The following is a 23,469-nucleotide window of genomic DNA, read 5'->3' on the forward strand; positions in this document are numbered from 1 at the left end:
AATGTGATGAGGTTCTTAAACTTCAGTGTTGGAGAAGATATTATTTTGACCTATAAGCTATCATCGGAATGATTTGAAATTTTTAGACTGTTTTGTATTAACATTGCATTGTGGAATATTGAGTTTGAATTAATCGAGATAGTTTTGCTTTCGGTTTGTTGTTTTTAAAGTATGAAGCAAATGAACATGCAGTATCTGAAAGTGCTGAATTTAAAATACTGTAATTGTAGTACGTGATATTGTTATTGCAGTTATAATCAATGGGTGAATGAGAAAACATTTTTGAAAACTATAAAGCTTAATGTAAATTTAAAGTGCTTCCAGGAAACTAAAAATTTTAAAGGGTAACTAGGATACAAGAATATTTCGTTTGCTTTGGGTTACATTCTGTGTTAATTTTTGTTATTTGACAAATAATCCTCTCACTAATAATTGGATGTACGACAGCTCTTACCCTTCTATTTCTAGTTCTTCTAATCTTTTAGTCATTTTTTATGACTACCATAGTTGTAGATGAAGTTCTTATCCACAAAACTATTTTGAATTGTTAGTCCTAGATCCCTAGGATTCTGCTAATATTTTAGTTATGTTTAAGTCATATTTTAGGTGTATTTCATACATACTATCCTTTAAAACATAAAGAACTGCCTTGTCCAAGAGAACATCCTTGTTCAGATACTCTTGCTGTATGCTAGCATAATGTCTTTATTATACTAGCTATCATTATGTTGAATTGTGTTAACTTGATTCTTTTTCTTTGTTGAATAAATGAAATGAATGAGGAACTGTCAATTTCTAAATTTACATTAATTAGGCATCCTATTGGCTTATCCATATAAACAAGAAAGTGATTATTTAAAATACATAATTTGAATAACTTGAGGCAGTTTATAAAATTATGTTGCCATTTTGATTGATATGGTGCTTATTCAAATAATTAGTTAAATCCTAAATCTTTTCGTGAATTCTCATGGTCTTTAGGGCATTTGGCAGCATATTCTGGCCCTGCTTGGTGGATTGCAACGTGTCGAGGTAGTTATCAACTCTATTTTGACTTAAGTGCAGGAGATTCTAGGTTATATCAGTTAATTTCCCTTGTCATTTTCTCATGGTTGATTTTTTTTTATCAATACAGATAAAAATCTGGATATATATTTTAAATTAGAAGATATATCAGAATGAATTCCTTAAATGCAAATGATGTTTAATTGTATTAATGTTCCTATGTTGAATGCAAAGAAATTTTTAAAATTAATCCATCAGATTATATTTCTGGCATAGCTGCATGCCCACCATTGCTTCCCTCTTTTATCCTAGGATAATGAAGTGCTGACAGTTTGAGTTAATAAATCATCTTGCCTTTCAAAAGTTTTTGGTTTTATGAATGTGGACCGCTTTGAAAATCTGATTAAACTTGGGAATTCTCACCTCAAAAGAATACCCATATACATCTATACCAAGCACATAGCATTTTGCATGCAGCCTCAGGGAATTCAGTCTCCTGATCTAGTGGGTGAGTCCAGACCTGCCCATGTAAAACAGTTAACAATGTGAGCCAGAATAAGAATTCACTGGTAATAATTCCAATTTTAGGCTTCTGTAAAATATGTAAAAATAAATTTTATGCAAAACATATTTATGTTTTGATAACACTTAAGAGTTGATACAACAGGGGACTGATAATGTGTGTTTACTATGTAGCTAACGTCTTTGGTCAGTTTCTGTTCTTATGAGATTATGGTGTTAGTCCAGAATCTGTAGATACTGCCACTCTCTGAAGAGTCTTGTACAAGTGGGAGTCATAGTGTTAAAATGACAACATATCAGATAATGCAATAATATGCTATAGGAGTTTAGACAAGGTGAAAAAAATTTTATTCTTGGTGATGGCTTTGCTCTACTCTAGTTATGGCTACAGTTTGACTTGGCCATTAGAGGTCTTTAATTCAAAAGGGTCCCACACTAATTCAGAAAGGGTCTCAAGAAGTCAGTTGAGATTAGTAGAATTGAGTATGTGAAAATTCTGTTAAATTCAGCAAGAATCATTTTAAAGTCTTCTCTATTTTGGAATGCTCTTCATTTCCATTAAGCCAAATAAACAATAAAGAATCCATTTTAGAGTGAATTATTTTTCTTGTTAAGTTTTCTGAGGGTAAACTCTTTCCTGGGATTCGAGTATACAAGACATACGGGAGAGCAAGATAGGCTCAGCAGTGGAGGTGATTATTTTCTACACAAGTAGAAAGCATGAAGTTTTAAGTGGAATTAGGGAAGGGATATAGCAGAAATTTTATGGTATATTGCAGTAATATATAAAGGGTAAGAGAGCTCTATGTAGAATTTTGGCACTGAGAAATCCTACTTTTAGTGAAGTTGCCTTCTCTCCATCTCTTTCTGTTGAACCCTTGAGAGATGTCAGCTATGGTTATTTTCTTTTCTCGTTATCTCTAATCATTGTTATCGGCATCTTATCTCTGACTCTTTAAACTCTGAAACTTAAGTCTTCCACTTCTTGAGTATTTTTCCAAATTACTCATAAATGTCTGGGATTGTGCCTAATCACTATTCTTTAATTTAACAGCTTCCTATGATTCAACCTTTAAAAAAATGACAAAACAACAACATTAACGCTACAGCTTCCAAATTCAATCAGAAACATCTTATGTTTAATTCACAGTCAATTAGAATAAAACATAAATAGTGCATCAGAATAATATTGTAGTTCAGTATACAGAGGCATTTGTGAATACATTTGTGTTCAGCGTTTTTTCTTCACTGTATGTATCAAAACATTATTACTATGAGCCATCTGCTAGAAATAACTTCACTGTGCAAAGCTATATGTTAAATTACCATTTAATGCATTTTACGTGTATTGCAAAGATCTCGATGTTACGATTTTTTTCCTCTTGAGGTGTAACTGGTAACCAAATTAAGTACAAACTTTAAGTCACTCCCTGTTTTCTGTAGAATAAAGGGTTGTTTCATTAGTTTGCTATTTCAAAGCCCTTCAAGTTTCAACCAGGCTAACAAGTCCCATCTGATGTCTTACTAGTCTCCTTTACCTGCTTTACTACTTACCATGTAGTCTAGCCAAAAGGACTGTTACTCTTTCCTTTAAATGCTCCTCCAATCTCTGAACATGAGGTCTTTGAGGACAAATAACCATATCCTACTTATCTTGAAATCTTCCATGGCTGCTTGCCTAACTCAGAGTCATGTGATGGTTTTAAGTAAGTGAACATTGAGTAAATGAATTATGCTCAAATTATACACTTTGTTTGTGCTCATTAGGTCTATATTCTAGATATCCCCTAGCAAGTCTAATATAAGTAACGTCCCCAAGAACCTTCAGTAAATTCCCAGATTTTCTATGGACTATTAAAGCATCTTATATACAGTTTTTGTATACACTTACCAGTTTTACTATGTATGAAATAAGCACTTAGATGGGCCTTATCCCGTTTCTCCTTTTGGCATAGAGTACAGACTTTTGTGCCACTTAGTCTTGGTTTTTAATGCTGGCTGCACCATATGTATTCTTGGACAGGTCTTCATCTCTTAAATGTACACTATGTTTTCAGTACCTTTGATGATTACCAAGATCAAATGAGAAAACATATAGAAAGGACAGTTGGCACTCAATAAGTAAAAAACACAGAGCCTGACATACCTGCGATAGTAAATATTTTGATTCTTCTCTCTTTCTCCTAATCTGACCCTAAGCTAAGCCCATCAGTGATAGGAGTTATTTCCTTTTTTTTTTGATATGGAGTTTCGCTATTGTTGCCCAGTACAATGGTGTGATCTCGGCTCACCGCAACCTCTGCCTCCCGGGTTCAAGCGATTCTTCTGCCTCAGCCTCCTGAGTAGCTGGGATTACAAGCATGTGCCACCATGCCTGGCAAATTTTGTATTTTTACTAGAGACCGGGTTTCTCCATGTTGGTCATGCTGGTCTCAAACTCCTGACCTTAGGTGATCCACCCACCTGGGATTACAGGCTTGAGCCACCATGCCTGGCCGAGTTGTTTCGTTTCCTTTTTATGTACCAATAGTGCCTAGGAAGTGCCTTAGTCTTCTTGGATGTTCAAATGAATGTTTAATGAATGAACATAAATTTGGACATTTTTGATAGTGGTAATATTTTTAACACCTTTAAGATTCAAAATTTGATTAGTGAACACGATAAAAATTAAAATAGAGAAGAATCTTGGGTATCTGTGTTACTTACTTAATTTTTGGCCTTCATCCCAACTGTACATATTGATTTCTAGTTATTTATGTAGAGAGTACAGCATGCTATGACTACCCTAAAGAGGATCCCCAAAACATAATTTTCATTTTGGTTGTTGCATCAGGCATCTCAGCCAGAATAATTTAAAATATTTTAGAAAAACCAGAAGTCGCTTTAAAATACAATCCAGATTTAAATTATTTGAACTCACTTAGATACTGATTCTTTACTGAATTAAGTCATGTTGTGAAAATAAAGATGTGTTTAACTCTGTTACTGTGGACTATTCTCACTTTGAGAAATGTCTCAAATATATAGAGTTGTATACATTTAGAATATGAGGGAACCTAAAGAATAAACTCCTTATTTTTTTATTCAAAATGTAAATCACAGGACAAATTAAGCACATGAAATTAGAGGCTTTATGTTTTGAGAGAAACTTATCAATTTTTACAATTGATAGAGTATCTTTTTATAGTACTTCAGTGGCTAGCGAATGTTGAAAAATAAAGAACAACCTTGTTCTAGGTTTTTCTTAATGCTATTGACAATTTTTATGTTTTAAAAACCAGGGCAACAAAAACAAAACCAGAGCAACAAAAACAAAACCAGAGCAACACTGCAAAAGACGAGTATTACAGCATTGATTCTAAATGGGTGGGGTAGGCATGTCCACCTCAGGAAGTATGTTAATCTCCTAAGTTTTCTTGTTTTTATGCCTTTAACACAGGTCTTCCCTCACCTATACTTACTCTCCCCAAAAGACTAAGATCCAACAAGGCTATAATTGGGTCAACTGCCTTCTTAGTTCTGAAGAAATGAGCAAATTGCCTTTCTTTAAAGCTGCTTCTTAGGCTTGCACACATTCCCGCCTTTCTTTAAAGCTGCTGCTTACGCCTGCAAACATTCCCTGAGTAGCAGTTTTGTGTCCTGTCATGGTGCTAGGTCCTGGGGACTACAAAAGTAAACATGACTCATTTATCTCCAGAAGCTCACAGGCCAGAGTAGCATTTCTAACCTCATCTTCCTTAGCTATTTGCTGTCTCAAGAAATGTTAATACATTTTCATGATAAAAGGGGTTACATGTTTTCTTGAATCTAGTAACACTGAATGCTTTATCTCCACCTCGTTGACTGCACCAAGAAGTCTTTCAGTGAAAAATGCAGCCTAACTTTTTTTAATCCAGTAATTCCCTAGCTTATTTGACAACAAGACCCCTTTTTTCTTTTCTTTTTTTTTTTTTAGTGCCACACATATCAGTGTTCCAAGAGATATAAATGTTCTGCAGCACCCAGTTTGAGAACCTGTGCAGAGATGATGTACAGCTCTAATGAGATGAGTGCTGTCAGAGCAGCAGGAGCCGGGGAGTTAGGGAAGTCTTCACACAAGCAGTTCTGTGTTTAACCCAAGTCTGCAGTGATTTGTATACAAAGGAAGGGAAGGGTCGTTTAGGGCTCGGACAGAAAGAATAGAATGGAGAATAGCACGAGTGCTTGAAAAAGAGCAACCTATACTTGAGGAAAATCCAAGAACTCAATATCATTAGATCAAAGTGGGGTTGAATGTCAAAGATTGAAGAAGCTCTACCAGAGAATGATCCTTGAAATGTCTGAAAAACTCTGAATGGCAAGATTGAGCTATAAAGTAGGTAGTAATCAGTTCCTACATTTCAAAGTTATATAAATTCCATTGTACTTTATATTTAAAGCTAGTTTTCCATGGGGAAAACAAAGATTCTGAATTTAGCAAAAGCTAGGAAGTATCTGGGATAAACTGAATGGCTGAATCATCTACTGTGTGCTGCTATTGAGTTCTGAATGTTATTTAATCATACTTTAAAAAAAATTGAGTCATCTGTTAACATTTTAATACAGTACATTAAGAATGACGAAGCAACTTTCCTTGTAAAAAGTTTTAAGTTAACAAATTCCTATTTTGGAATTACAGAATTATCACATGTGAAGACAGAACAATGAAATACTTTATATTTTTAAATTTAAGGTTTTACTGAGCCTTACCATCATTGTTGCTCTTTATAAAATATTGATAAATACAGAAAAATAAGAATTAAAGTGAGCTTATGCCATATAAAGACAGTGTACATGCTGATGTATTTTTTGCTAGACAAAATTTACATATTTATATTTATGCTAAATAGAGTTCTTGTTTTTTACATTTTCCCCACATTGTAAATTCTTTGTAAACACCACATTCAGTGACTACATAATATTTCATTCAGTGGATATATCATTGTTTGTATAGCTGTAGACCATCTTCAGTTTTTCCAACCATATATTGAGATGGTTTCCACTTTATTTGTTATTATAAATAATGTTTTCTGTATATAATTCCAGAATTGGAATTGTTGGGTCAGAAAGTAGGAATATTTTTAAGGTTCTTGATGTATGTTACCACATTACTTCACAAAACAGTGCAGTCATTTATATTTCTACTGGGAGTATATCAAGGAGTTTATTCAGATCTTGAGGATGATCGTTTATAAAGACAATAAAGCAGAGTTTTTTGGTTAGTTTTAAAATATGGACGTATTTATTGTTTTCTTCATGGTTTTAGTGGTAAGCAACATTCAGCTAAATCTTCTATGTATAATACTTTGTATAAACAGATATAAGGATTTTCTCTTTATATGAAGCATTTTGATTTTTGAGGTATCCATCACGAATTGAAAAAATTGACTATGAGGAGGGCAAGATGTTGGTCCATTTTGAGCGCTGGAGTCATCGTTATGATGAGTGGATTTACTGGGATAGCAATAGATTGCGACCCCTTGAGAGACCAGCACTAAGAAAAGAAGGGCTTAAAGATGAGGAAGATTTCTTTGTAAGTAGCAAGTTTTTTTCTATTTGCTAGTTTTGCCAGCTATGTAATGACATATTTTAAAAGGATTCTGTTAAATTATACAAAAGCCTGTTTTTGTTAAGAAATGCTTATTTAATATACATGGAATTGATCTTAAAAGTTGTTTAAAATAGGATTTTAAAGCTGGAGAAGAAGTTCTGGCTCGTTGGACAGACTGTCGCTATTACCCTGCCAAGATTGAAGCAATTAACAAAGAAGGTATGTGTTTGAAATGATCTGAGACTTAAAATTAGACTAATAGTAAAATTTCACTGTATTTTAAATTTTAATTAGTGTATGTTATGTAATCATTACGTTTATATTTTCTGTAAGTATTCTTTTTCGGGAGCATTTGATTTGTTATATCTTGTTGAGAATAAAATGCTATATGGTTTGCTACCTAAGTAGTGTTTAAATTAGTAGACAAAAATAGTTGGTTAACATTTTTCAACTTTCAATTCACAGGCTTATATTATATGCATTTTATTTCTACTTCTCTGTTTCTAGTTTGTGGCCAAGTTATACTTATAAGCATCTACCCAAGAGTGTGAGGAAAGGTTAAAGATTTAGGGGAATTCAAATCAGTTCAATCCACAAGTGAAATACATAGGATATTTTCTGAGGAAAGAGTATGGAATTTTTACCAATTTGAGGATTTCCTTTATTGTGTCTCTCTGCTGTCCTATCATTAATTTTTACAGATAATTGAGTTAATTTTCTAGTAGCTTTTTGTGGACATTTGTTAGAATATTAGATACTGAGCCAGAGTTACTTAAGTAATCAAAAACGTTGAAAGTAACACAGAAATTAGGCGTGTTAGTGTTGCATAAGACTGGGAAATCTATTGGACAGATTATTAATTTAAAACAGAATTCATATGCTGATTAATTTGGAAAGTTGTGAGAATTAATAATTAAATTATTATTGAAAACATACCTGAATATTTTATTTAAATTTCTCATTTAAAAAAGTTTTGGAATACTTGCACGTGTTTTTTAAATTCGGTAATACATTAATTTTCTACCAAAGTTATTTCTTAAACTTGACCACTTACAGTAGTCCTTCCTTATCCACGGGGGATACATTCCAAGACCCCCAGTGGGTACTTGAAACTTGGGAAACTACTGAACCCTATATATACTATGTTTTTTCCTATACTGTACATGTATATGAATGATAAAGTTTAATTTATAAATTAGGCACAGTAAGACGTTAACAATAATAGAATAATCAAACAGTATATTGTAATAAAAGTTATATGAATGTGGTCTCTCTCTTTCTTCCTTCCTCTCTCTCTCACTCTCTCTTGTCTCTCTCTTGCAAAGTATCTTATTGTGCTGTACCCACTCCTTTTCAGACCGCGGTTGACTGCAACTGTGGAAAGCGAAATCGCGGATAAGGGGGATTTCTGTATTCATTGTTATTACTAAAGAAACAAACATTGAGTGACAGCTTCTTGGCAAGAAGGGCATTTAATCTAAGTAAGGGGACATTTCCTTTAAACTGAGTCTTGAAAGACAACTAAGTTAGCTAAAGTAGTGATCAAAAGGCTTTTCTGGTGGAAGAAATATGTGGAACATAAGTGGGAGAGGCATGCCATGTCATTTTAAGGAACTGCAGGTTGCTTAGAATGAGATTCATTTAAAGGTGATAGAATAGCTAGAGTACAGGTTGGAGAGAAAGGCAAAGATTGGTATATGAAGTGTCATGTAATCTTGCTAAAGAATTAGAATTTTATTTGGAGGTGGTGGGAGCCTTGGAAGAGGTTTTTAAGCTGAGGATTTAATCTAACAACAAACTTGAGAGAAAATAGGAGGTAAGAGAAGATAGAAGAGGAAAACAGATATATTAAGGAATGTTAGGTGTGAAAAAATAAATCATAGTAGTCTAGCTAGAAATCATGATATAACTTCATAAAGACCTTAATCCAATGTATTGTTTTAATGAATTGAAATCATGAATATGGCTATAGTTTTCTTACCACTGGTTACCCCTACAGCAAGAGTTGAGAGACATCTCAGTTCTTTTCTAGTGGGGCCTGTATTTTGCTGTTCACTTACACTTCTGTGGAGCTGTGTTATGGAGTTTACATTCCCAAGTCTTATTCACATTGGCTTCCGAGTGTCTAGTCCAGAGCCTAGCACATAGTAGATAGTCAGTAACAATTTGTGGAAGTAAAGGAAGAAGTAAAATCTCTTCTGTTGGGTAATAAGATGTACCCAAAACAAAGTAAAATTAAATAGTCATTGCCCTCTACATTAATTCATAACAGTTTCTTTTAAGAGCTTTGGGACCTTCGTTCCATGCTTAAAGTTCCTTGTGTGTGTGCAGATGCAAGTACACACATAGCACACACACTCAGAACAAAACCACCCTCATTCTTTATTCTATCCCTTTCATCTACAGGCATTTAACATAGAAAATTCAGCTTACCTTAGTGGAAGAGTGATGATACTGATTGTGATCCCTGGCATTTCAAGAGTAGTTTCAGTGAACACATAGTGAAATATTGGCAGATACTATTTGTTTTCTGAAAGGTATTAATTTTGTGATTTCTGTATGCCCCAAGTGGTGGATAGGCCTGCCCCCTCCCCACCTTGACAAAAATCAGAAGGGCAAAAGAAGCCGTCCATTCAGTGTAAGAGCAAAACAAAATGAACAATTGTGAACATTTAGGCATTTGTAATAAAGCACATAGAAGTGAAGAAAAGGGACCAGTCAGTGTGTACTGGAGTCATTGGGGAAGTTTTCATCTTGGGAATGGTACTTGAAGAGTGGACTGGGGTTTAGATAGACATAAGGAAAGGAGAAAGGCATCACAACAGAGGAAATAGCATGAGCAAAGGCAGAGAGGTATTAATGCCCAGATGGCCTGGTGTGCAAGCTGAGTTTTTCTGGAATGCTGTATTGAAGAAGGAAGACAGAAAGTTGCTGGAAAGATGGGAGTGCAAGGTGTACACAGAGTTTGGCATTCTCAAAATTTTTCCAGTGTCTTTACATCCTTGCTATTCGCCTGATTGGTTGTTTGCATAACTTGAATTTAATTCTTTATATCTGTGAAATTCAACGTTATGCTAATTATAGGAAGATATAAAATCAAATGGTGTTATTCAAAGTACCCAAAAAAAAAAAAAACCTTTGCACATATTATTGGCTTTGGTGCCAACCCCAAGGACATTAGTAATGATTGTCACATTTCTTGTTTATAATTCTTTTATAAAGACCAAGTATCTGTTTACTTAAAGTGGGACTCTGCCTTCATTGGGGAAATGGTGGAAGAACATTTATCTAGGAAATGACAGGAAAACATTTGGATTTCCTTAAGTAGGCATTATACATAATTTATATATCTTCTAATAGTACTGGCTTATATTGACTTGAAAGCATGGGGTCTGTAACAAAAAGTGAATATGCTTCATAATAGAGAAAATCTTGAGTCCTTCAAGTAGAATGAGTTTGTGGGAAAGACATGGATGACTAGACGAGATCAGAAGTATTAATTATGGCTGTGCTGCCTGCCACTTAGGTGAATGCCATTGGGGGTAGCATTTAGCCTTCCTCTAGAGTTCAGTGTTCTGAGCTACTTATGAAGACTTTTATCTAGATGATTTGTAAAACATTTTCTAGCTTTAAAGTCTGGAACTACAATTCTTATTTTCCAGTTTGTTGTTATTGCTCAAGGAATAATCCTTTCCAGGGCAAATGATCTTTTTTGCATATCAGCTCCTTCTCTGTATTACTTCTTTTGAAAGAAACGTTCAAAGAGCAAATGGTAATGCCTATGGAAATATATTTTTGTAAGGATTTCACTTTTGTCAGCTATGTTATGAGTCTAAACATTTAAATTACTCAAAATTATAAAATTTCTTAGTAAAAATCAGAATTACATGGAACTAACTTATCAAGACTTAATTTGTGTACTTGTTAGGGGAAACAGGAGTTCAGAGTTGTTTTTAGAGGGAGGGAGAAAGTAAACTTGATGGAGTCCTTAACAGGAGCATTTGTAGTTTTTGCATTCCTGAAGTATTTATCTATACAAGTCACTACTTGTTAGATTTCAAGTGTTGCTGTAAACTTGAATTATATTTTCTAATGATTCTGACTTGCTCCTGTTTCAGGAACATTTACAGTTCAGTTTTATGATGGAGTAATTCGTTGTTTAAAAAGAATGCACATTAAAGCCATGCCCGAGGATGCTAAGGGGCAGGTAAGAGTGTTCAGTATTCCTAGCTACCCAAAGGGATATCTCCTTGAACGGTGACTGATCAAAATATATTTATACATATATTTTTTTTAAATGAACTAATTGTAGGGTTATGTGCTGATAGCCCCAAATAGCAGCAAGAAAAGGAAGCTTAGACTGTAAAATAAATTATACATTTGATTTTTGCTTCTTTGGTTTAGACCTGCTAAAGTTATAGGTCACTAGTTTCTGTTCCAGGTGAAATCCCAGCATCCACTAAGCTGGTGTTGTCCTATCGACCCAGCTGGATCGTGTAACCAGTCTATGGGAAGTGAGGTAAGTGCCTTTTTTTTTTAAATTTTGTTTTGTTTTTCCTGGTATATAATGTCATTTAGAAAGTTAAAAAATTTTAATATAAAAATTTACATTGAGTTCTTATCTTCTTCTTTCCTTCTACAAATCATAGTCATTCATCTTCCTTTAAAAGGCGCTTACCTGACACTCTGTAGGCTGTTTCAGATAGGGCTCTCTGAGTCATATGATGGAAGCAGTGTATTGTATGCTTTGTCACTGCTCAAAGCAAGAATGGATGGTAAGCATTGGAAGGAGAATCTTGGGTGGAGGTAAAAACCACAATTCCATTTGTTGGCTGTGTTTTCTGAAATACTGGAAAGAAAGGTGCCATTAGAAATTTAAAATATTTTCTTTTCTATTCTGCTGTTATTTGGGATTTTCAGCACCTGGACCTACAATTAATTTTAAGAAATTGAAAGTAGTGTGTAAAAATGTCTAATATGGAAATGTGCTACGTATTTGTTCCATGCCATGTGGTGAAAACTGTCATTCTGAAATGTATTGAAATTACCTGGTCAGCTTCAGTCAAGTGTAAACATTTAGTGCTCTAGAAATGTGTATCTACCACATTAAAAAAATTATTCATGAAGAAATAAGTGTGATTGTTTTAAATTGCCTGGTTTTCAAAAATTTAGTTATGAAATGATTAGCAAGCAGATTTCCTCTAATTAATATGTAAATGCAATTTAAAAGAAAATGCTTTTGATCAGGAAGTGGCTTTGTGTCTTCCCACATGTATGTATAAATAAAGTGTTCTTTTAAGCATTCAGTGGTGTGATTTCTTGGTTACTACACAGATTGATTAAAAGGTTGGGAACATTGTATATACCTGCTTAAACAAAAGTCTCATTTTTTTTTTTTTTTTTTTTTTTTTTTTTTTGCTTTAAAACAATTGTTTTGTTATTCTGGTTGATCAGATGTTCATGAATTGACATTAATATTATTGCCTTAAAACTTTGTTTTTTCAAAGTGGGACACTGAGCCAATTTGGTTTGTGGTAAAATTACAGCTTGTAAAAATTAAATTTATTGGATGTTATGGATGTTTGTTTTTAATAAGTAGTGATTCTTTAGTCACACTATGATACATTATAACATTAAGATCAGTGCCAAGATATAAAACAACTGAAATAATATTTGGGTAGTAGTATATTTCTTTTAATTTTTCATTTTTTCTTTATAATTCTTAATTACAGAAACGTTAACAATATTTGTAGAATTGTGTTTTAGAAATGACTCTCATTTTATGAGTTGCTTTTTCCCAACAAGCTTTTGACTTGCCTTCATCAAAGAAATATGCTAAATCAGGTGTTATTTGGGCAAAGCTAAGGGGGGGCCTATCTTGCATAATATCTTCTAAATTTTGAGTACTTTGAGAATTTCTTTAGAAAGTTAATTTTTAAATTAAGCTAGCAATGAGTAGTGCATCAAATTAATGCACTGTGGAAATGCTCTTCCTGAACCTATCTAAAATGTGACATTAATAACACTTTTGTATATGCAAACCTTCAAAGTGATGAATATTCTTCAGCCTAAATAAGTCTTAATTCTGTTGTTTTTGACTTTGAACCAGTTGGTTAATACTGGATAAACTTCTGCTTGCATTAAGAGGTTAGCTTGAGCACTTTAAAGAGCTTTTAATATTATAGTGGGTACAATGTGAGCTGTAGTCCTTCTAACACTGTATTTGTAGACATTTTTCTCACTGGGAAAGAAGGTAATGGTAGACATGTTATCAGCCCAAAATAAGATCCCCTCTTTTTCTCCCTACCTACAGTTTTTTCTTCTTCCACATAATTTTGTGTGGAATGGTAGTGTTGATACATAAATAGCTATGAAACTGACATATATGATAGGAGGGGGATTGATTCCTTCATCTTATGAGATACCTCCTTGTTCCTTCTGGTTTTCTACCCTAAGAGCAGTAGTAATTACAGGGTGAGAGATTGAGCCATTATATTTTTAATTTGGAAGCTTGTAACAGAAGTACTTGCCTTTTCTCTCATTTCTTCTTCCTGAGGGCGTGCTGATACAAAATATACATTGTGACTCACTAGTGTTAATGATTGGCTTATAGGTCCTTTGCTATTAATATTTACAAACGTTTTTTATGTGCCTTGTTTCGTTGGATTCTCATAGTAGATCCTTTGACATAGATATGGCTAATATTTCTGTTTCACATTTGAAGAATTCAGAACTTAGAGAATTGAGTGACTTAAAATTTTACTCATTCTGTGCAAAGTGATTCTTTTAACCCACAGTGCCCTTTTTAGTGCAGTATTCTATTATGTTATCTACAAAGAGCTCGAAAACATCATTATTAGTTATAGTTCATGGAAAGATCACACTTCAGTTATTTTTAACAATGAAGCTTTTCTATAGAAGGAATAAATTCGGTGTTTGATAGCAGAGTAGAGTGACTATAGTTAATAAAAATGTATTATATTTGAGTGAGGGACACCCTAAATACACTGAATTGATCACTACTAATTATATACATGTAACAAAATTTCACATGTATCCCGTAAATTTGTATAACTAAACATAAAAGCAAACACAAAATAGAACTCAGCATAAAAATAAAAGAGCAAAACAATGGGAAAATTCTTTAATCACAGAGCTACAGTGATTCCCATGCAAGTCATATGATTAAAAAGCATTTAAAAAACATTTAAATTTTAAAAGGTGCAGTATGATTCTCTTTTTAGTTTTTTCTTTATTGGAGGTAGAAAACAACTTGGGATGGATATTACTTCTGACATTTTCCAGCAAGTCTGACAACTTAAAATTTTCCCCACAATGTGGAACCCAGGATTAAATGCTCTACTCTTAATAGGTCTGCAAACGTATGATCTCTGTGGCATATAACACTTTCCTTTTGGTTGTCTGATTGTACTTACTCTTGTTTCTCTTCCCACTTTGTTGATTGTTCTCTCTCAATCCTTTTTTTTTTTTCTTTTTCATTGATGGTGCTTTCTTTTCTTACTGCTTAAATGTTAGTCTGAAAGCTCAACTTAGCCATACGGCTTTTAGCTGCCCATATTGCTCCTTGAACCTTTCATCGCTCTTTCACTTTTCTGTACACTTTTACTCCTGGCCTTTGTTTAATGTTTTTCCTTTTGCTTGGAGTAGCCTTTTCTCTTTTTCCACTACCCCTTTCCCTAGGAAATTCCTACTTATGTTTAGGGTTCAGCTCATCTATCATTTTCCCTGAAGCTTTGCATTAGTCTTTCTCTTCAGTCAAAATCAATCTTTTCTTTTCTGTTCTATAGTATTTTGTTTATTTCTCTAGTACATCTCCTGTCACGGCTTATAGCTAATTGTATTTACCTGTGAATTCCTTATGGCCAGGACCAGTCCTTTATCAGTTGCAGTCTCTTGAATGCTTAGGCTAGTACCTGGCATATAGGACACGGTATTCAATAGAAAATTGTTGATTGAATGTGTTAAGTGCAATCACATGATGTTTTCAGTTAATTTCAATCATGAGAGAAAGAGAAATACAGATTTTGTTTTTTTTTAATGGCTTATTGCTTTCACCATATATTTTTAAGGCACTGTTAATCTACATGGTTCATTGCTTAATTTTATTAACGTGTTTTGCTTATATTTGTTAATGTAAACCGTGAATTAAATTCATTTGATGTTGTGAAACTTTTAGTTGCTTGGACTAGGAATTTAAAGTATTTTGAGTAAATCTGAACTGGTAGTCTGTTTGACAGAGCTTAGTGGTCTCGGCAGATTCACTTTGTAGAGATATTTGTATTTGTTTTAAAATATTTGTTTTAAAAACATTTTGATTGTGAAAATTAAAATGTTAGGACCACTTTATACTTCCTTACACCTTTTTATATTTTTTTATAATAAGCATTTTTAGTTAAAATACAATAGTAAAATGTATTTTGCAACAAACTAAATTAACACAGGAAAAATAAATATTTGTACCTCAGAAGAGTGGTACCAGAGACCTAGGATGTTGTATAGGGAGATAATGTGGAGTTTTGACAGTTAATGCTTTACCTTGGTCAATGGAGCTTTTTTCTTCTTCATCAGTATTATTAAGCTGTTGTGATAAATTGCTATCTGAACTTCATAGCTTTAGAAAATAATAAAAATCATACCTTTCTTAATTTCTATGAGATTGACTATAATTTGAATGGTACATTTGTCCTAATAAGGAACAGCAATTTGGTAGGTGGGAATACACTGTTTTTAATCTTTGTAGAACCGCAAGATAGCATTTTTCCCTTCTTTTATAGTCCTTTGTCTCATATATTCTTATGAGAAAGAGAAGGAATGCAACATTTGAGCCCTAAAATACTAAGGTAGAATGTCATGTAGTATTCCATATCTGCCATAGGTTTCCTCTGCTATTTTAGATTTTATTCCCGTGAAAATATATCCATGGAATACCTGTTACTGAATATGCTTCCTGTTTTATGAGAGGTTATACAGTCTAACTCATTTGATTATTAAATTTGATAACCTACCATGTTCAGCTATCATGTAAATATTGTTATCTCTATATTATGTTTGTGTAGTTACATGTGAAAGTAGCTTTGAAAATGTGACACATTTTTATTAGTGTAATTACATTTTAATTAATTTTAATACTTCACATGTTTTGTGTTTTTCCTTTGGAGGATTGGATAGCTTTAGTCAAAGCAGCTGCTGCAGCTGCAGCCAAGAACAAAACAGGGAGTAAACCTCGAACCAGCGCTAACAGCAATAAAGATAAGGATAAAGATGAGAGAAAGTGGTTTAAAGTACCTTCAAAGAAGGAAGAAACTTCAACTTGTATAGCCACACCAGACGTAGAGAAGAAGGAAGATCTGCCTACATCTAGTGAAACATTTGGTACAAAATACATTCTTACGTTAATTCCTTATGACACTGGTAAACTCATGTAGTAAAGTCAAATCCCTTGGCTTCCTTTGATTTTGAATGTATAATTAAATTTTTAGGCTTTTGTCCCTAGCATAATATGATGGCTAACTTTTTTAGCATCTTACAGTTAGACCTGAAACGTAATAGTCTAGTATGGGTTACTTGATATTGGATGCCCTCAGTATTCTTGAATAGAAATAGGTTGAGATTTTGATTTGTAACTTCTTGATAGCAGGTTTTTGTTTGAGATTTTTTCTTTTGTTTTGTGTTTTTTCTTCAACCTTTTAAATGCTTCTGTGTATGCTTCAATATGTAATATGGAAAAAGCAGTAAGTCATTTTCTTCCTGCTTTTCTTTAAGAATAACTGCTTTAGTAGTCTTTTATTTCTAATATATTAGTCTGGAGGGATTTGTGTTTTTCAAAGGTCTGTATCAAGTAGTAGATTAAAAAAACTAATGTGCAAAGCATTTTTACTATTGTGCTATTAAAAAATCATGTGTTTTAATTTGGATTCTAGATAAACTCTCATATTATATGTGTTCTATTGAAAGTAGGACTTCATGTAGAGAACGTTCCAAAGATGGTCTTTCCACAGCCAGAGAGCACATTATCAAACAAGAGGAAAAATAATCAAGGCAACTCATTTCAGGCAAAGAGAGCTCGACTTAACAAGATTACTGGTAAACTACAATGATTTTTTTTTTTGAGGGGGGGAAATGGAAGGTTTAATTTTAGAGTAATTTATTTTTAATGAAGTAAAGTGGTTTCGGTTTAGTGTCATGGACCTGTTAATAACAAAGACAGTTACTTTGTGGTTCTTCAAGGTCAATGTCTTTCAACACTGTCAGCTTTTTCTGTTGTAAAATGTGAAAAATACCACATATCTTCTACCTACCTCACAGGGATGTTGTGAGGGTTGATAAGGACAAATGCTACAAAGCTCAGTCATTTTTAAATTACATTGGTGGTAGTAGTAGTTTCTAGAAGAATTATTGTGTCAACTTACGGTGACACAGTTTCTCACATTTTTAATTTTTTATACATTCTTCTACTTGACCAATCTTACTTAAGGATGGTGCCATATATAGTTGGAAAGATGACTGTCTGACTTACATTTACTTCCTGAATCTGTTAATTTCTGAATTTCTGATGTGAAAGTATTTCTATAAATTTTTTTTTTTTTAATTTCTACTCTTCAAGTTGGTCACAGGAATCTGGGCTTATTTATTTCCATATGATTTCTTGTAGTTTAGTTTAGGAAATAGCAGTGTTAGGCTGTTAGAAAACACTGAAAATTCTAGCCTGGTTCATGTTCATGGAAGAGGGGATTGAAGGATTAGAATTGGGGCCAGTCATACTACATCCTGCCATTTCCATAGTCTATTCAGCCTAGTGATTCTAGTCTTCAAAAGAAATTGTGAACATATTTACCTTTTCTGAGTATATGTTAAAAGGGGAGTTTAAATACCTTCATGATTTAGTCATATGTTCTTATTAAATGGACAGAACCTTTTTTTAGTGCCTTTGGCCTAATAAAGCTGTATAAACCTTTGTTGGCTTCAACTTGAAGAAGCTTGATTTCACGGTCAGATTTAGGAATAAATGTAAACTAAACATTTTGACCATTTTCTGAAGAGAGGAAGCTAACTGAAAGGTGACTCTGGAGCTGAGGGTTGTTTAGAACCACCGTTTCATTTATATTGTTCATCTAAGTGATTATAATTGGTTTTAGCAGGTGAGAATATTTAGTCTCTTTCCATTTGTATATATTATTTTCATGCCTGTCTCTGATAAAGGATATATTTGGCCCCAGGAGAGGAAATATTTTAAATCAATTAACCTGTTACACCTTTTCCTTGTAAACTATTAATCTTGGAGAAAGCCAAATGTTCTCTAAGTGTTTGTTCTTATGGCATGAGACTTCAGTTTTGCCTTAAAATATGGAACCCAGTGCTATGTGCTGGGCAGAAGTGGAATAGTGTTTCTAACTCCTGTGATACAAAGATTGAAACAACACTATTGGAAGAGTCGAGATCAAAGAAGACGGAGATGACACTGACATGATACAACTGCCAGCTTTCCAGCATCATGCTTTTTTTCCTTCAATTTGGATAACCTGCTTTTAATAGTTTCAATCAATATACTCTTACATATGCCTTACTGGGAGATTCAAGTTCAACGTTTAAAGAAGTAAAAAAAAACAAAAAACTACAACACAAAAACTCAGCTGAGCCCACAATGATGCATTATTTCTCTATGGCCTTGAAAAGACAGTAGTGGGGAAAAAAAGTACCATTTTACCATGTGCCTCAAGTTTGTAATACTGGTTGCTTAGTAACACCCTTCCCTTCCACAGTGGGATTGTCTCTTCACTTTCCCTTGGGAATCTCAAGTGAATAAGTTACAGTTTGACAGCAGCAGCAGAGCATAGGATTTTATGAATGTGAAACCATTATGATCTTTTCTCTTTATTTACTTAGAGAATTTAAGTGTGTGATAATCTTTTTAATAGTTCATCTTTCTACATCTATTTCTGATTTCATGTTGCAACTATGTCATGCAAAAAGACAGTAGATATTGTAAGATTGTCTTCAATAGTTGAAATTCAGGCTTGCCTTTTTACAGTAAATTTCATTTATACTTTATAAAGATAAATGAGAACTAATATAAAATAGTAATTTTGTTATGGCATTATGGTATATTTTAAATTCATCAAGCTCATCTGTATGTGTCTTTTTGTCCTTTTACTACTGAGAGGATTGGGGCTGGGATCATAGCAGCCTGCTCTGATGTATTTCTCTCCACTCTATTTTATTATTTTTTTAAAGAGTTCTAACTTAAATACGTGGACCAGCTATTGGATAACTTTAATTCATATATTTATCATTCTTTCTATTCACTTTGCCACATACACACCATGTGATGATTTTAAACCCTATTTCTGTATAGAGAATGTTAAAAGGGTGGCTTTTTTCAGAGATTCCAAATAGGTAGACATTGACAATATAGTTGCACAGTATATGGAATATGTATATATGTATATACATATATACACACATATATACATACATATATACATATATATTTCCATATATACACATACACATATTTCTTGTATGTAGATATATACATATTGCATATACTGTGCAATATATACACACACACACAACTTCCCAGTTCATATTTTTCATTATGTAATGTACCTTATTGATAACTATTATTATATGGCTTATGCATACTGATTTGAAATAAACAGTTTTACTTAGAAAACTAGTAGTCCATACTTTTGGAACAAAGTCACAAACAAATTGAATTTGAGTAGACTTTAAACTATAGAATGTCAAGGGAATAAAGGAAAACAACATGAGCAGTTGGTGCATGATCTGTTTCTAATAGGCTCTAAGAGTTCCTGGAATTTCAGCTAGCTTAGGTGTGTTTCTGTAACTTAGGAATTTAAAAAGTTTAAAAAATCCTGAAATTTGAATTGACCAGTAGTATGTTATTGATAATAATATCAAGAATATTTGATTCTTAGTCCCAGAAAGAAGATGGTGTTTTGAAATACCTAGATGAAAAGTAAACCAAGAATGTAATCACTTTACTCTTTCTTTGTTCCCCTTTCCCATTCCAGGGAACTCTGGGCTCTGTTCTACTTATTCCTATTGGCAGGAAGAGACCAGCTCTGTATTTTATAGCTAATATAGAATATTGGAAAGTTGTAACTTTATTGGTGGGTGGAACTGATGACTATTTGATATTCTTCTTTTACCTAAGTTTAAATAATTTCTTGAAGCAGCATAATGCATTCTTATTGGGCAATTTTATCCCATAGGTATATTCTTCTAGAAGAAGGCCTGTTAGTAATACATAGATAATTAATAGGTACTTGCTGATAATTTCCTTTCAGTTAATTCTTCTCATTTTCTATGGATAGTGCATTTTTTCCTGGAATATTAGCAGGTCAAGATAACAGATTTTGGACTGCCTCTTAAGGCAGAAGTAGTCAGAGTTATCTCTTCAAGTACTTATTTTGTTATTTGTTCCATTTTATTGTTTATATTTAATAACTCTTGTAAGTTGATGTGAATGAAAAGCATGAAAAAACTTTATTAATCGTATTTGGGCTTTTAAATTCTCTAGATGACCAAGTATGCATTTTAAAATCTAATTTTAAGTAGTTTTTCTTAAATCTCATTACTTTTTATGAACACATTACAACACTTTATTTTTCCTTCTCAAACCATTAATGGAAAGGGATTTTAATAAACTGGGTCTGTAATATCCTAATGTAAATCCATATGTTATGGGTGAATTATTTTGTTTCTTTTATTACTTGTGGTATCTTATTTTCAGTTTTTTAGTTTGTGATCTATTTCATCTATTGAGTATTAAAAAGTATTTCTACCGCCTGTGTGAAAGGAAACAAAGTAAAAGATATATAATATATTGAATAGCAAGACTTGTCCTGTTTGAATAGTCCTTAGAAATATAACTCTACTCAGTTTCCTGCAAAAGAACTTGATTTTCTAATTATTTTTATTTCAATAGTTCATTGGGCCTTAAGAATATTAGCTGGAGAATAAAAACCTAATGAATGTGGCTTTAAATGTTAAATAAATATTCAGTACTATATCTTTTTCGGTAAATGTAAAAATATATTCAGAATATAATTAGGATTGAAGCTGTTTTTGTAAAATTGTTTATGTACAGTTGATGTGGTATGAGACTGTAACAAACTATGTAGTTTTTTGGTTTTTGCTTTGTTTTTTTTTTTTAAATCTCAAACTGGGACAAACACCAGGGTTTTGTTGTTATTGTTTTCTACTTATTTTTTAATGTAGAGATGGGGTCTTGCTATATTGCCCAAGCTGGTCTCAAACTCCTGGGCTCAAGCAACCCACCCAGCTCGGCCTCCCAAAGTGTTACAAGCATGAGCCACCGTGCCTGACCTTAAATACCAGTTTTAATACTAATCATAGATGTATCAAAATCATTGTCTTACACTCGGCCTTTTTTATTTTAAAGTACATTCTGAGTACTAGGTACCTTTTGCTTAATTTAGAATTTGCTTGAGTACTACTTTAAGAAGATAATTTTTTTATTTATTTATCTATTTAGTTATTTATTTAGAGATGGAATCTCACTCTGTTCCCCAGGATGGAGTGCAGTGGTGCCATCTCGGCTCACTGCAACCTTCGCCTCCCAGGTTCAAGCGATTCTCGTGCCTCAACCTCCCAAGTAACTGGGATTACAGGTGTGTACATCCACACCCAGCTAATTTTTGTATTTTTAGTAGAGATGGTGTTTCACCGTGTTGGCCAGGCTGGTCTCGAACTCCTGACCTCAGGTGATTCTCCCATCTCAGCCTCCCAAAGTGCTGGGATTACAGGTGTGAGCCACTGTGCTGGGCCCAAGAATATAATTTTAATATGTGAATTCCTACCTAGATCACTTAACTTCTTTAGGGTAGCTATCTGATAAAGTCAAGACATGTTGCCTCATGGATACCTTTACATCATACTGCCTTTGAGGGGGCACCATTTTTCTCCTGTTAAATATGTTGTGGACAGCTTCTGTATTGTATGTAGTATAATTGCTGTAGTCATTTACTATTAAGTTGTCAGTTGTTAAACATGCTTCCTTTGGAGCAAAGTTTTTGTGTGGCCAACTTTGAAATGACACAAAAATGATTTTTGGTGACCTTTTATGAGCAGGGTGGCCATAAACAAAAACAAATACTTGTTCTAGGCTTATAAACTGGGGTTCACTGAAGGCACCTGACAACCTTGAAATGACACAGAAATGAATTTTGGTGGCCTTTTATGAGCAGGGTGGCCTTAAACAAGGCTTATAAACTAGACTTCATTGAAGGTACCTGACAGGCTTAGCAAAGAATTTTAACCAAGTAAATGCCTATATTTTATTAAAGCAGAGTTTTAATGTCTTGGGATTCAAATTAGTAATACAGTTATATATTACAATAAAATACTGTCTTTTTTTTTTTTTTTTTTTTTTTTTTTTTTTTTTTTTTTTTTGTGACGGAGTCTCGCTCTGCCACCTAGGGTGGAGTGCAGTGGTGGGATCTCGGCTCATTGCAACTTCTGCCTCCTGGGTCTAAGTGATTCTCCTGCCTCAGCCTCCCAAGTAGCTTGGATTATAGGCGCCTGCCACTATGCCAGCTAATTTTTGTATTTTTAGTAGAGATGGGGTTTCACCATGTTGGCCAGACTGGTCTTGAACTCCTGACCTCAAGTGATCTGCCTGCCTCAGCCTTCCAAAGTGTTGGGATTACAGGGGTGAGCCACTGCGCCTGGCCTATTCTGTCTTTTAAATTTGAGAATTAGTGACATACATAGAAGAAAACTGGAACTTCTAAAAATTTTTGTCATTTATAGACAAAATGACAAAATGAACTATAATATTAAGTTCAGATGTTCTAGGAAAGACCCACACTTTTTCCCTTAACATAAAGTGGATCCATCTGTGTTTAAACTCTTAGAAGAAGATAAGGTACAGCTGGACACACATAAAGCTTAGATTAAAAGGATCTAAATGAACTTAAGAATTGGTAGCTTTTTTAGCTACTAAAACAACAGAAAATCTTTTTTTATGTTCTGGATGTTTGGAAGGATTTCTTCTGTCTTACTCTGTTTTTATAGTTGTATAGACAAAATCTGTATTATAAGTATTAGCAACCTGAGCAACCTTAATGTGGACATTAAGACATAGAATTTTAACTTTTTACAGAATAAATGTGTGTGTGCAAGTGTGTGTTTTCAGTGATTTAATTGAGTAATATTAAAAGACACGCAACTATGTAAGCAGCTCTCAAGTTCTGATTCAGTCCCTTGGCTTGTTATTAAGCATATTTGTATTTTTGAAAAGAAAACATTTGAGATTACTTCCTATATATTAAAAAGTATAGGAAATTTCAACTACTAAGATTTTT

The 23,469-nt window shown here is 33.4% G+C and overlaps 1 protein-coding gene across 16 annotated transcripts in view; it reads left to right on the plus strand.

Annotated features, from left to right (window-relative positions):
- Positions 1 to 23,469, plus strand: part of PHF20L1 (PHD finger protein 20 like 1) — a 74,201-nt gene that overhangs the window by 12,198 nt on the left and 38,534 nt on the right. For 3 of the 16 annotated variants that reach the window (XR_010121951.1, XM_063643547.1, XM_055287305.2), the window contains exons 3-8: positions 6,907 to 7,078; positions 7,231 to 7,315; positions 11,215 to 11,303; positions 11,526 to 11,615; positions 16,276 to 16,489; positions 17,072 to 17,200. Coding sequence is in view for 15 of the 16 variants with exons in the window: in XM_063643547.1 (XP_063499617.1) it covers positions 6,907 to 7,078; positions 7,231 to 7,315; positions 11,215 to 11,303; positions 11,526 to 11,615; positions 16,276 to 16,489; positions 17,072 to 17,200 (779 nt within the window). In the remaining variant the exon portion in view is untranslated. Of the gene's footprint in view, positions 1 to 1,317; positions 1,514 to 6,906; positions 7,079 to 7,230; positions 7,316 to 8,453; positions 8,578 to 11,214; positions 11,304 to 11,525; positions 11,616 to 16,275; positions 16,490 to 17,071; positions 17,201 to 23,469 lie in introns of those variants that run through there. The other 13 variants (XM_063643549.1, XM_063643548.1, XM_063643551.1 and 10 more) reach the window with 8 other exon arrangements.

The sequence above is a fragment of the Symphalangus syndactylus genome, chromosome 7, assembly GCF_028878055.3.
Source record: "Symphalangus syndactylus isolate Jambi chromosome 7, NHGRI_mSymSyn1-v2.1_pri, whole genome shotgun sequence".
Lineage (NCBI taxonomy): Eukaryota > Metazoa > Chordata > Mammalia > Primates > Hylobatidae > Symphalangus > Symphalangus syndactylus.